Genomic DNA, 14,426 nt, shown 5'->3' with positions numbered 1-14,426 from the left:
CCATGGGGTTGCGATGGGTGGGACACGACTTTGCAACTAACAACAATAATATAAAATATATATTTTGTTCAAATTAAAATTAACCAAGATCTCCCTACTGCTGCATGTGGTAGTGAAGATTTCACACAATATCGGAATAGAATATAGAATAGCAAGAATTACGATAGTATAGAATACAGTAGAATATATAGAGTAGCTAGAATAGAATTAGAATTACACAAAAGGAAAAAACAATCCAACCTATCAAAAACAGCACTACAAAAAACAGATTAGAAACACAAGTTAAAATAGGGAAGAAAATGGTAAGTGAACACCTGTCTACCTTAGACGAGTTCAAATCACCAGGACCGGATGGATTACACCCCAAGGTTCTGAAGGAACTGGCAGACGTGATCTCAGAACCACTGAACTATATCTTTCAAAGATCCTGGAGCACAGGGGAGCTGCCAGAGGACTGGAAAAGAGCTGATGTAGTTCCCATCTTCAAAAAAGGAAAAAAAACAGATCCAGGAAACTACAGACCTATCAGTCTGACCTCAATACCGGGGAAGATTCTGGAAAAGATAATCAAGCAACGAATCACCGAACACCTAGAAGCAAACAAAGTAATAACCAAAAGCCAACATGGGTTTGTCAAAACAGATCATGCCAGACTAATCTTATCGCATTCTTTGACAAAATGACAAAATTAGTAGACCAGAGGAATGCTGTTGATATAATTTACTTGGACTTCAGTAAAGCATTTGATAAAGTAGACCATAACCTACTACTAGATAAAGTAGAAAAATGTGGGTTAGACAGCACCACCACCAGATGGATTCGTAACTGGCTGACCAACCGCACTCAACGTGTAGTCCTCAACGGAACTACATCCACATGGAGGAAGTATGCAGTGGAGTACCCCAAGGCTCTGTTTTAGGCCCAGTACTCTTCAACATCTTCATCAATGACTTGGACGAGGGATAGATGGGAACTCATCAAATTTGCAGATGACACCAAGCTGGCAGGAATAGCCAACACTCCAGAAGATAGGCTCAAGTTACAGAAAGATCTTGACAGACTTGAACATTGGGCGCTATCTAACAAAATGAAATTCAACAGTGAAAAAGTAAGGTTCTACATTTAGGCCAAAAACAAAATGCACCAGTACCGTATATGTGGTACCTTGCTCAATAGTAGTACCTGTGAGAGGGATCTTGGAGTCCTAGTGGATAACCATTTAGATATGAGCCAGCAGTGTGCAGCAGCTGTTAAAAAGCCAACACAGTTCTGGGCTGCATAAACAGAGGATAGAATCAAGATCACGTGAAGTGTTAGTACCACTTTATAATGCCTTGGTAAGGCCACACTTGGAATATTGCATCCAGTTTTGGTCGCCACGATGTAAAAAGATGTTGAGACTCTAGAAAGAGTGCAGAGAAGAGCAACAAAGATGATTAGGGACTGGAGGATAAAACATATGAAGAACGGTTGCAGGAACTGGGTATGTCTAGTTTAACAAAAGAAGGACTAGGGAGACATGATAGCAGTGTTCCAATATCTCAGGGCTGCCACAAAGAAGAGGAGTCAAACTGTTCTCCAGAGCACCTGAGGGTAGAACAAGAAGCAATGGGTGGAAACTGATCAAGGAAAGAAGCAACTTAGAACTAAGGAGAAATTTCCTGACAGTTAGAACAATTAATAAGTGGAACGACTTGCCTTCAGAAGTTGTGAATGCTCCAACACTGGAAATTTTTAAGAAAATGTTGGATAACCATCTGACTGAGATGGTGTAGGGTTTCCTGCCTGGGCAGGGGGTTGGACTAGAAGGCCTCCAAGGTCCCTTCCAACTCTGATGTTATGTTATGTTATGAATGAGAATTAGAAATAAATAGTACAGAATCCTTTATTGGTCAAGTGTGATCGGAAACACAATAATATGTAATGTGTAACTCAAACCAACTTTCTGGATTTGCAAAACACAATCTTACATACTTAGGTTGCTTGGTTAGAATAGTTTTGGGGATTTTAGTGGATCATGAAGACAACAAACCCCAACCCCCACCCCTCAAAAGACCCTTTTTTGACAGTAGTTGGGAGTTTTCCTCTTTTGATCCAGAAGGCAGGACTCAACTTACAACCACAATAGAGGCCAAAATTTCTGTTGCTAGGTCCCATTTTAGGACTTTATTTCCCCGCTGCATCTGTTAAGTGAATCACTTGCAGTTCTTAAATTAGTAACGTGGTTGTTAAATAAATCTGGTTTCCCCATTGACTTTGTCAGGTCACAAAAGGGTGATCGCATGACTGGGACACTGCAATCCTCATGCGAGTCAGCCATCAAATGTACACCACGTGACAATGGAGAAGCTGCCAGGGTTGTAAGAGGGAAATTATAAGTCACTTTTTTTCAGTGTCTTTGAAAGGTCACTAAATGAATATCACAAGTACGGAAGTCGAGGATTACCCGTGCTTGTGATGCTCCCTCTGGTTTAGGAAAGAAATCTCTCAATTCTTTTTCTGTCTCGGCTTCTGAAAATAGGTTGAGCACCAGATTAAAAGGAGGCAAACTCTGGACCATGTCTCCCAAAATGGCTGCCAGGATGGGCCTGGCTAAATGCACTCCCAACGTGCTACTCAAAGCTTGGCATGGCTGATGGGAACTGCAATCTAGCACCACCTTCAAGGGCACTTTAAGGAAGTGCATTGTGTAGACCAGTATTTCTCAAACTTGGCAATTTCAGCTCTCAGAGTTCCCCAGCTAGTATGGAAATTGGCAGCTAAAGTCTCCACATCTTCAAGTTGTGTGGTTAGAAAACACTAATGTAGATTAATGATTTCCAACTTTGATAACTAGTAGAAGTGTAGATTCCAGATCTCCCCCCCCCCCAAATACCCAGCAATTGTCTAGGTTAGCTATGGAAATGTATCCTGGATCAGATAAATAAATCTAACGTAAATTTTATTTCGATGTAAGCACTCAACATACTTTGTGGGTTAGAAATATGTTTTAAAAATAATAAATCAGGAGCCTAGCCCAGGATTCTATAAATATGCAGCAGCCAATCTGGAAACTCACCAGCATGAACAGAGGGACTATAAATCATTCCTCTTGGGGTTCCCCAACAACTGGTATTTAAAAGAGGCGGAGAGAGAAAAGAAAATAGCAAAGAGCCACCAAGCAGCCACTGATAGCCCCACCTCCACCCCATTTGTGCAGCGGCCTTTAAAGCTGCCTGCACTACTGATGGACATTTTGCATCCAATGGCAGAAAATGATGTATTCTTAAAGTCACCCTTTCTCAGAATAGTCAAAGGTAGACAAAAAAAACAACACACAGAGTGGGATCAATAAAAACATACCTTGTAGAAGAGAGGAGAGCAAAAAATGTAAGATGCACAAGCCGGATCAATCTGTTTTTGTGGGTTTTTTTTTTAAAAAGGAGCCTTTATTATTTTAATCCTCACAGTGCACTAAAAATACTCAAGGGGGTCTCCACCTACTATAAAGGGGAGAACGAAGGTGATCATTCTTATGTCTACTCATGGACACACCTATACAGTGTGCACCTTTTTATGTTTTTTAAGATCAGAGCTGGAAACGAAACTTTTGGGGCACTCGGAGCACTCGTACGGCTTCTCCCCCGTGTGGGTGCGTTGGTGCGTGATCAGGTTGGCTTTGACGCTGAAGCTCTTCCCACAGTAGGGGCAGCTGTACGGCTTCTCCCCGGTGTGCCTCCGCTGGTGCTGAACCAGGTGCGCCAGCTGGCTGAAGTTGTTGCCACAGTACGAACAGTTGTATGGCTTCTCGCCCGTGTGCACCCGCTTGTGGGTCAGCAGCCGAGAGTTCGTCACGAAGCGCTTCCCACACTCCAAGCAAGGGTACGGCTTCTCCCCCGTGTGGGATTTCTTGTGGATGTTGAGGTTGCCTTTCTGGCTAAAACTCTTGCCACATTCAAAGCACTGGTGCGGTTTTCCTCCCAGGTCAGTTTTGTCAAGACTCGGAAAAGGAGATTCCCAGGAGAGCCTCTTCCGGCAGGTGGTGCCTTTGGCCGGCTTTTCTCCTTTCGGCAGCGCTCCCAAGTGAGCAGAGCTGGGCTGAGGCAAACGTCTGCTCTCAGGGCTTTTCCTCTTAGCCTTACACTTGCAGACCATCTCTTGGTTTTCGGGTCCTTCTTCGTCCCGTCTTAGGGCCGCGCTACGCTTGGGCAAGTCACTCTCACGCGGCCAGCCTTTCGATGGCTGCTCTCCAGCACTGGCTTTCTCCTGCATCCCTGAGCTTGACTTTTTAGACAACCGTTCCTCACAAGGGCTGCATCGCTGCACTTTCTCAGTCTGTACCTTCCGATTCTTAAAGAAACCCAGGCTTGGGCAGAGGCCATTTTCAGCCATGGCCTTGGTTGTCGTCGTCTTCTTCTTCTTCTGACTGACAGGTGCCTCTTGACAGCTCTTCTCACTTTCACCCAAACGGCGAGCCTGTTTTATACTTTTCCCTGGATAGTGCACCTGGTGGCTCCTATGAATGTCTTCTAGCTGAGGATTGGATATCAACTTTCCTGTGATTTTTTCTAAGGGAATGCCCCATTCCATTGGCTCCGATATTCCCAGCAGAAGGCTGTTTTGCTTCTGGTTGTCCTGTGCAGATTCCTTAGGTTCTGAAAGAAGCAGGCAAACAACCCATGAAAAACCATGAAGGGGTCATTCATTGGCTAGATGTTCACACTGAATTTCCTGGACAAGTCAAGAGGTCTTCTTCACCCTAAACTAAGCTGTAACAGATGGAAAACCCCTAACCGGCAGATCTATCCAAGCTTCTGATTATGAGGGGCAAATGACTTGGGTTTTGTAATTTGTTAACTAACATAGTTTCCTTGTATTTTAATTTGCTTTATTTTCTCTCTTTTAAAATGATGTTCAGGTTTATTAGCTTTTAACTTCCCTAAACTGATAAAACAAGCTGGAAACTAGCTCCAGATAAGAAAGTTTGTTAGTACAAATTGGGGTCTGGTTTATCTCTTTCGTGAACTCCAAACAACCTTTTTCCTTACAATTTACGTCCCTTCTGACATCAGATCTCATTTTAATGAACATATGTGATATTATAGGATGCAAATATGTAACATGTTTGACTACATGTAACTGGTTCCCTATGCAAAGGGGAGGTTACTTTTACCCTGTCCAATCAGCTTCTTGCATTTTCTTTGTTAATTATAAAAAAGAGTGAAACGTGTCTTGAGGTTCTCGCCTTTTTCATAGAGATCCCACTTTATCAGGGTACCCTAATAAACTGTTTTTAAATGATCTTCCGATTCAGTTGCTTATTAGGAAGGTAAACTGAGGGAGAACCTAGGGCCAGATTTGGCTTTCAGTTCCCAAGACTGACTCCTACCAAACCTGGAACTAAAAATATAGCAGAATATTCTTAATATTCACAGCAAGCCCCACAATCTACTTTACTAAAAGTCTTCCAACTCTTAAAGGATTCTGGAAGATAGTTGCCTAGTCAAAATGTAAACTATAATTTATGCATATAAGAATGCATTTTTCACTTTTTAGCTCAGTGGAGTACCTTACTAGAGAGCAGTTAAGTTTTAAAAATTTTAATAATTTTAAAAATATATGAATCCCACCTCACCCTTTTTTGTTAGAAGTAAATGTGGTTTATTTATTAAACATCTCTTCTTCTTCCTAGCATATTCCTGCAAGTGCAGGGTCCGTTTTTTTTAATTAAATATGACGGCCTAAAATGCACATCAAAATGTCATAATGCTATAAGCTCTTTTGTACTTTTATGCTAAAGTAGTTGGTATGTTACTAATGTTTTTCTAATATTTGTTCCGATGTTTTTATATGAACTGGTTATTGTTTCCACAATTGGGGCTACGTTTACTGTAATCTTTCCCAATCTCAGCCATTTTAAGCTGTGTGGACTTCGATTTCCAGAATTCCCCAACCAGCATTGTTGGCTGAAGTATTCTGGGAGTTGAAGTCCACACAACTTAAAATGGCGGAGGTTGGAAGACACTGCTCTACCATTTCAGCCACCCAGAATTTCTAAGACATCCCATTTCCAATTTACCCCACAATGTTCTATAATTTCCCCACAACTTTATTCCCCATAACTTTAAAACACAAATCGTTTTACTTTTCCTGCTCACTTCTTGTAATCTATCTGGTTAAGAGTTTTCCTGATGAATATTTTGAGACGAGTAGGGAGTATAGCTGCAAATGTTACACACTCTCCCAAGACAGGTGATACCTTTCTTATGCAGGTTATTTTTTTTTTGCTCTTAAAATGTTCTTCTTTCTCTACTCCATTGTATTATAGGTGCATCTGGCATGCTGCCTATTTAACCTAGAAATTTCCCATCAAGGAATCTGAGGGGCAGAAGGCTGAGGAAGATGGTATATACCAGGGGTCTCCAACCTTGGTCCCTTTAAGACTTGTGGACTTCAACTCCCAGAGTTCCTCAGCCAACTCTGGGAGTTGAAGTCCACAAGTCTTAAAGGGACCAAGGTTGGAGACCCCTGGTATATAGGAGCATATATTGTGGGAGATGCCACGAGGTCTCTTGAAGAAAAGTAAGATACATATATGTGTGCACACACAGCAACTCCAGTATCACAAAGCCCTGAGCCACTTTCTGCCAGGGGAAAGAAACCCAGTTTGTTAGTGTGTGTAATTCCAAAGAAGAAGAAAAAAATAGTATCCGTGTCCCATTGTTTTCCTTTGAATTATTTCATCAGAACAGATCAGACTACTCTTCTCCACATGTCCAGAGGCTGATTGGCTCTAAATATTGATCTTTATTACTGAGCAAAAGAGATCAACAACTGCACAAAAACTGAATAGGAGTTATTACCCACAAATTATAGTGGTAAATTCTGGATTTTAATGAAGGTTTATGCAGGTCAGTCCTCCCTTTTATCTATCTTGGGCCTGATTTCTTGAAGAAGATGTTGATGAACAGAGACTTTCAGTCTTACCCAAGATGGCTTCATCTTCCTCCTCATCTATGGAGATACAGCTTTCCACAGTATCTGAGGGACCACATTCAGATGTGGGGGAATTCACCAATTCCTCCTCTAGAAGTCCAGGCACCTGAAGAAAAAAGACACCAAGTATGCCTGATTAGCCAAGATATAGGCAGAAGACTTTGATATGGTCAGCAGCCTTAAAGAAATTAAGCAAGTTTGCTTGGAAGAAGAGAATCAAGGATCCTTCTTCAGATTTTTATAATGAAAAAAGAAAAAAAAAGATGGAAGATCATATAACTCAGTCTTCTCCAACGTATCTCCAAATTCCTTTAGTCCAGGGATCTCCAAACTTGGCAGCTTTAAGACTTGTGGACTTCAACTCCCAGAATTCCCTAGCCAGTCTTAATAGCTGCCATGTTTGGAGACCCCTGCTTTAGTCCAATGGACCAAACTTCCATTATCATAGTCAGGCCTGTTTTCCAACTCATCAGAAAATTGCCCAAGGGACATAATTTTTTTGGTTTTCTACAGGAAGCCCTCAATTTATGACCATTAGGACCAGAAGTTTAGTTCTGCAGTGCAGTCATTAAATGAATTCTGTCAATTTTTATGACTTTTCTTGCTACATTTGTTAAGTTCAGTATATCTGGCTTTCCCCATTGACTTTACTTGTCAGAAGCCTCCTGGGTAGGTCACAAATGGCTACCTCGTGACCCAGGGATATCATAAAATTCCTGCTAGTTGACAAAAGCCTCATTTTTTATCATGTGACAGCAGGAACACTGCGATGGTCATAAGTCACCCAGACTCACTTGGTTGAGTTGGGCAGCTATAGAAATTGAACGAAGTCATTTTTTTCACCACCAGCAAAACATACCTTTGAACAGTGGCTAAACAAATGATTGTAAGTCAAGGATGATCTGTACTTTACTTTCCAAAATAACATTCAATAGCTACTATTCTGTGCCAGCTCAGAAAGCTCAAACTGCCCAAGGAGCTGCTGATCCAGTCCTACAGAGGAATTATTGAGTCTGTCATCTGCACCTCTATAACTGTCTGGTTTGGTTCTGCAACCCAACAAGACAGACACAGACTTCAGAGGGTAATTAGAACTGTAGAAAAAACAATGGCTACCAACCTGCCTTCCATTGAGGACCTGTATACTGCACAAGTCAAAAAGAGGGCTGTGAAAGTATTTACAGACCCCTCACATCCTGGACATAAACTGTTTCATCTCCTACCCTCAAAATGACACTGCAGAGCACTGCACACCAGAACAACTAGACACAAGGACAGTTTTTTCCCGAACACCATCACTCTGCTAAACAAATAATTCCCTCAACACTGTCAAACTATTTACTAAATCTGCACTACTATTAATCTTCTCATCATTTCCATCACTAATCTCCTTCTACTTATGACTGTATGACTGTAACTTGGTTGCTTGTATCCTTATGATTTATATTGAAATTGTTTCCCGATTGCTTATTTGTACCTTGTGACTATCATTAAGTGTTGTACCTTATGATTCTTGATGACTGTATCTTTTCATTTATGTACAGAGGACATATGCACCAAGACAAATTCCTTGCGTATCCAATCACAGTTGGCCAATAAAAAATTCAATTCAATTCAATTCAATTCTATTCTATTGCCACATCAAGCCTCCCATCTACTATTTCTACATGTGCCTTTTTGGCATCTGTTTTTGTATTGAACGACTGATCCCAACTTGTTCCTGTTTTGACTGTTCATTGATTGTATGTCAGTCTGTATTTTTGCTTTCTTTCAAGCTTGCTGCCAGCTGCCATGGAAACAGTGTGTGTATGGAGAGCACTGTGTATCTGGGATGAGAAGCATGCAGGAGGTGGAAGTGAAATTTCTGAAAAGATGTGAGAAGGCCTGGTCTCAGGGAAGCCAGTGTGGGTTGTCTAGTAATTTTCAAGGCCAACTGTCCAGGCTTCAGAGTGTAGGAATGGTGCACCTGGACCAGAGATTTTCCCAAAACATTTTTCTGACTGATGATTGAACTCTGGTTGCCTGTCGACTGGGGGGGGGGGCGACTCTGGCGTTGTTTTTAGCTTACTGCTTTGTGTGAATTTTCTTTAGATCTTGCCTGAACTTTGCTGTATTGAGTTCGTTCCTAGTAAAAGTACCTTTTCTCTAATCTATGGAGTCAAAGGGTTTTCTTTCCTAGGGATTGAACAAGAGGCAGCCCTGATATTGTAGCTGAGGGACACCTAAATCAACACAAACAGATAAATAATTGCTTTATGCTCCTTGAAGTGCCCTAAAATGCTGGTAAATCCAGTCCTCTATGCTTTGTTGTCATTTCTGTTGGCGCAGCCCATTTATATGCAATTCAAAAAAAAAAGGCACGAGAAGACATATTGCAGATATACATTCCTGGCCTACCTGTGTCATCCTGCAAATGGTATAAATCAGGGGTCCCTAACCCCTGGCCTTTGTACCGGCACCAGTTCGCAGCATGTCAGAAACCGGGCCGCACAAACAAGCGAAGCCCCATCCACGGGATGCAGGCAGCACATGAAACTATGCCCCCTCCAGTCCACGGAAAAACCTCTCACCGCAAAACTGGTGCCGAAGAGGTTGGGGGCCTCTGATATAAAACCCCCACAGATGTTATAATATTAACATAAATTTAAGTGAGTGCTGATGGAATAACTGCACAGAACTGCGTTTGTTTTTCTCCTAAGCCCACTAAATGGAGGTTCATTACATCAACATTTTGTCATGCATCATCCCACAGGTTTCTTTTTTTTAGATTAAATGTACCCAGTTCCTTTATCCCCTCCTTGGGATTTCACCCTGATCAACCTCACCGGATGGCTTTCTCAGAATAAATTCCAGTTATTTGGATGAACTTTCAGGGATACTCTTGGTAGCTGGGTTCACACAATTTACTTAAAAGCATGCTGCATTCGTACAATGATTGTTTATTTGAGCCTAAACTGAATCCAGAGACTGGGCTAATAAAAAACCCCAGACAGAGCATGTTGTGTGTTGTGCACACCCCTAAGGGATCTCCTCAACGCGAAACAGATTGAAACTACTGTATTAATTCACATGATTTGGAAACAATATTCCTACTGTTTGCAACCTCAAACTCTTATTTGGCTTTTTCATAGCAGACAATGGACATCCACATTTAGAAATGAAGGGCCACAAGAATTTGGCAGAATTTGAGCCCCCATTTGGTTGCTAAATGATATACCCTAGTGAGAATACCTGGCTATATTTTGTAGCCTTCCAAGAAGGCCACATTTTGAAGTCCCATCTCAAAATCGTGACATTGGAAGAGCCCGTTTTAGGCTGTCTTTGAACCATGCTCCTACCTTTTGTTTACAAGACTCCGTTTCTTGCAACCGAAGGAGGAACTTTTCTGCTAGGGCCAAGGCCTGAGAACATGTAACCGGACCACTTTTACAGACCCAGATCTGCATCTCTAGTGGCAAGATAGTCAGGAACTGCTCCAGGATCACCAGATCCACAATTTGTTCCTTGGTGCGCCTCTCCGGCAGAAGCCACTGGCGACAAAGCTCCTGGAGCTCGTTCAAGACCGCTCGAGGGCCCTCGATTTCCTGGTAGCAGAAATGCCGGAAATGTTGGCGTTTTATCTCCAAGCTATCAGGGTCAACCTCAGTCAAGGTCTGCTCTTTCAAAGGCCCCGATTTTGCCAAGTTCTCGGGGGCTTTCTGTGGTTCCCTGCTGGTGCCCTGCATGATGGGCCTCTCCATTGGACGCCCTTCCTTGGACAACTGGTTGGGCTGTTTCATCATCCGATAGGAAGCCTTGAACGCCATCATGTCCTCCTCAGAGACCGACTCAAACAACCTTGATGGTCTCCAAACAGAATAAAGAGAAGGCACCATCGCCAATCCTTTCTGCTGTTGAGTTTTCTGGCTCTCTGGCAAGCCTATGTCCAGTCCCTGTTTGTTTTGCAGTAGAGCTGCCCCTGTCAGGATGTTTTTTGCAGTTTCCCCATGGAGAATACGAGAGTTTCTTTCCCCTTGGTTTGTGAAGGGCTTTGGCCCCCACAGGTGACATGATGCCATCTTAGTTGCTGGCTGGACAATCTGAACTGGAAAAAGAAAATTGCCAAATGATGAATGCAGTTTGGTGTCTACTGTACATTTCAACCCTATGTTGTACTTGAATGTGGCTTTTAAAATAACCTAAATACTTGAAGGAGCAGCTAATGTCAGGCAGATTGACCTCAAAGGCTCTAGTTTTATCCTCAGGCTATAAGTAAGATTAGGAATAGGAGAAGCCGAATCTTCTCTATGGGATATTGTGAGAATTGTGAGAAAATTGTGGGAATGCAACTCGCTGCTCTCTCTTTGCACAAGCTAGAAAGAATGTCAAGTTTGTGGTGAGTTGAGAAAAAGGCAAAATTCCACAGGAATCCTGAATGCTAAATAAGATACTTTTTTCCCTTCTCTTCTGGGACAATTTTCATTATTCTGCTAAATAGAAGGAAAAAATAAAAGGTAAAGGTTCCCCTCGCACATACGTGCTAGTCGTTGCCGACTCTAGGGGGCTCATTTCAGTTTCAAAGCTGAAGAGCCAGCGCTGTCCGAAGACGTCTCCATGGTCATGTGGCCGGCATGACTCAATGCCAAAGGCGCACGGAACGCTGTTACCTTCCCACCAAGGTGGTCCCTATTTTTTCTACTTGCATTTTTACATGCTTTTAAAACTGCTAGGTTTGCAGAAGCTGGGACAAGTAACGGGAGCTCACCCCATTACACGGCAGCACTAGGGATTCGGACCGCTGAGCTGCATACCTTTCGATCGACAAGCTCAACGTCCTAGCCCCTGAGCCACTGCGTCCCTTTTAGAAGGAAACAAATCATTGCATAAAAAAATAATTGGACTCTGGTCTTTAATTCTAAGATTACAGTTGCATAATACGCCCAGTCAACTCCGTTACTATGTCAGAGAACAGCGGCCACTGTGAACTAGCACTAAGCTGTCAGACAACCCATTCAAACCAGGGCAGTTTTACACATACATACTCCTCCTAGAAAGTACACCGGATGGCATATCTTCTGCCTTCTTTTTATTGCAGTCCTGGATCCTACAGGGGCTCCCGATTGTGGTCAGTACCACTGCAGACAAAACTGGGGAAAATTTACAATCCTATTTCTTTCATCCGGTTTTCCTCTGCTCCATTTCCATGGAGTTTGTGCTTGTGGAAGAAAAGGAAAAGAGAGAGGAAGGCCCTACATTACAGTGGTTCTGATTTTTGCAGGGCCATTCCAGGTCAATCTCTGCATTGGCAGCAGGAGAAAGAAATTAATCCGCTGTTAATGCTCTTGTCCCAATTTGCTCAGCCTAACTAGCAGGTTGACTGGCTGGTGTTTAGTGCAACCACCTAGAATCCCAGAGCTGTTTGGAGCTAAAATTAAAACCATCTTCATACCCTACTACCGTAGTTCCGATTTATTTCTGTGGTTATATGGCACAGGTTACCTGAGGGACAGCTGCTGGAACACAATCTTACTATTAACAATGGATGGGCCTTGAGGATTTAGAACAAATGGAAATAGATCTTTGAATAGAAGATCTTGGGAGAACTCAGGGAAACCCACCCCCACAATTTATCCCTCATCACTGTATAATAATCAGTGTAGCCTGGGGTGGATAAAAAGTAGATTAGGATCTATTATTCCACTATTGGATGGATTTGAATAGATCAGCAGGGGTCTCCAATTGCTACTTAAGGAGCAAACACCAGACCAGTTAATCCAAATTCTGAGGATACCTTTATTGTAGAGATGGAGAATCAGCAAAGCTCTGAAGTTATTCAGGGCAACTCCCAGCAAACCTGACCATTGTGAGGGATTCTGAATATTGTAGGACATTAATATCTGGAAGGCTGGCCATTTCTGCTTTATTAGGCCAACTGAAACTTTCTAAAATATTTTGCGACTTTCCAAGATTCTAAGTGTTACATAAGTGCAAATGCAGCAAAAGTTCCATAAACATAAGTTCCACGTGCAACATAATTTTAAAAATCCAGAAAAAAGGATGAGAGGGAAAAACAAGGCTTTTGTTTAAAACATGCATGTGGCCCTTTCCTAATTGTTCCATCAAAACAATTGCCCCCCAAAAGTCATTTTTTCCATTTTTGGATCTGTCATTTTTACAACAGGGTAAGCATTGATTTGGAATCAGGAATATTTTATTTTTTATATCAGTTTGGCTGCAGGCACTTCAGCTGTTTTGTTTCTTAAAGGTCTGGAGATGGTTATGAAAAATAAAATAGTTGTGCCAGTCCTTTAAAAAAAAACGATTAAAAGCCATCTAGGGAAGCTCCAAAACTTGGAGAAAATTAACAGGATAGGTTGTGGCTTAAAAACTAAATTCCTGATACTTTTATTGAATTTAATTGCAATAAATACTCTTTATTTTGAATGTTACACTGGATGCAGGCGTACATTTCATTTTATTTTGATCCAGTGTACGTCTTGAATAAAGTGATGCCTTCTAAGTTAAAAGCTAAGGCCGATTTAGAAATATTCCAGGATAGCAGCTTTTGCATGAGTTTATAATACCTCCCCACGTGCTTTATAATACCTTTCCTATGCATTTTAATGTTTTGTTCAACATTTCCCACTCCTTAATAGCCAAGTCATCTGTTTAACCGAACTCGGATTATCGAGCAGATGGGAAACTTGGTTGTTTTATATCATTCAACCTGCAATCATTACGGAAAAATTAGCAAAACTTTACTTCTGGACAAGCAAGGGCAGGATTGAATCTAAGTTTTTTTCCTCCCCCCCCCTCGCCCCCCACTCCCCAAGTGCGATCTTATTTCCTGATCAAGGATTCCCGGATCATAAGTTTCTTACTTTCTCTCTGGAAGGGGACGGCTTTGAAATCAACACCGCCAAGTCCCGGGGAGAAAAATCAATCCTGCTCGGGGGGGGGGGGAAATGGGGGGGGGGACGACATCGTCACAAATCACACACAGTCTTCCAGCAAACGGGGACGCTCCTGCGCTCGAGGGTGGCTTTCCAAGCCGAGCAATTCTGCAGCAAAAGCACGCTGCCTGCTGGAGCGGCTGGCCGGACTACAACTCCTATGGTGCCCAGCCAGACCCCTCTTTCTCCCTCCGCCCCCCCACCCCACCCCCAACCAGGAACCTTTCCCAGCCCGGGCTTCCCTTCCTGGCCGCCACTCACCTTCCCTTTGCAGCCTTTGCATCGCGCCCCTCCGCCGCTGCATCCCAACTTTCAGGAATCGGTGACCCTCTCCATGGCACCCGGGATGGAGAAGCATACAAAGGGCAGTTCCTCACCGTGGGAGGGAGGAAGGAGCCGAAGCCAGGACAGGAAGGAGGAGGAGGAGGAGGAGGAGGCGGCGGAGACGACGACGACCCTTCCCACCCATTTCCACCTTCCCCCCCCCCACTCCTCCTCCTCCTCCTCCTCCCGCCACAG

General features: G+C 42.8%; 1 protein-coding gene across 2 annotated transcripts; it reads right to left on the bottom strand.

Moving 5' to 3' along the window:
* Positions 1 to 1,867: 1,867 nt before the first annotated feature.
* Positions 1,868 to 14,426, bottom strand: LOC131193469 (zinc finger protein 436-like). 2 transcript variants are annotated; one of them, XM_058173649.1, is made up of 5 exons: positions 14,169 to 14,426; positions 11,997 to 12,169; positions 10,314 to 11,059; positions 6,967 to 7,081; positions 1,868 to 4,634 (listed from the first exon to the last, which is right to left on the bottom strand). In XM_058173649.1, exons 2-5 carry the CDS (start codon positions 12,022 to 12,024, stop codon positions 3,535 to 3,537), a joined length of 1,989 nt encoding a protein of 662 aa, XP_058029632.1. In that variant the 5' UTR covers positions 12,025 to 12,169; positions 14,169 to 14,426; the 3' UTR covers positions 1,868 to 3,534. The 2 variants fall into 2 exon arrangements, with proteins under 2 accessions (XP_058029632.1, XP_058029631.1); XM_058173648.1 differs by lacking the exon at positions 11,997 to 12,169 and having other exon boundaries at positions 14,169 to 14,425.

This window comes from Ahaetulla prasina, chromosome 2 (genome assembly GCF_028640845.1).
Source record: "Ahaetulla prasina isolate Xishuangbanna chromosome 2, ASM2864084v1, whole genome shotgun sequence".
NCBI lineage: Eukaryota > Metazoa > Chordata > Lepidosauria > Squamata > Colubridae > Ahaetulla > Ahaetulla prasina.
This window is presented reverse-complemented; position numbering and strand designations above follow the sequence as displayed.

Excerpts from the sequence above, each read along its gene's own strand:
- LOC131193469 (XM_058173648.1), bottom strand. The coding sequence starts at position 14,265 with ATGCTTCTCCATCCCGGGTGCCATGGAGAGGGTCACCGATTCCTGAAA. Across the intron at positions 7,082-10,313 it reads CGGAGTCTTGTAAACAAAAG|GTGCCTGGACTTCTAGAGGA; the intron begins GTAGGAGCATGG and ends TTTTTTCTTCAG. Across the intron at positions 4,635-6,966 it reads GGAAGATGAAGCCATCTTGG|AACCTAAGGAATCTGCACAG; the intron begins GTAAGACTGAAA and ends TGCTTCTTTCAG.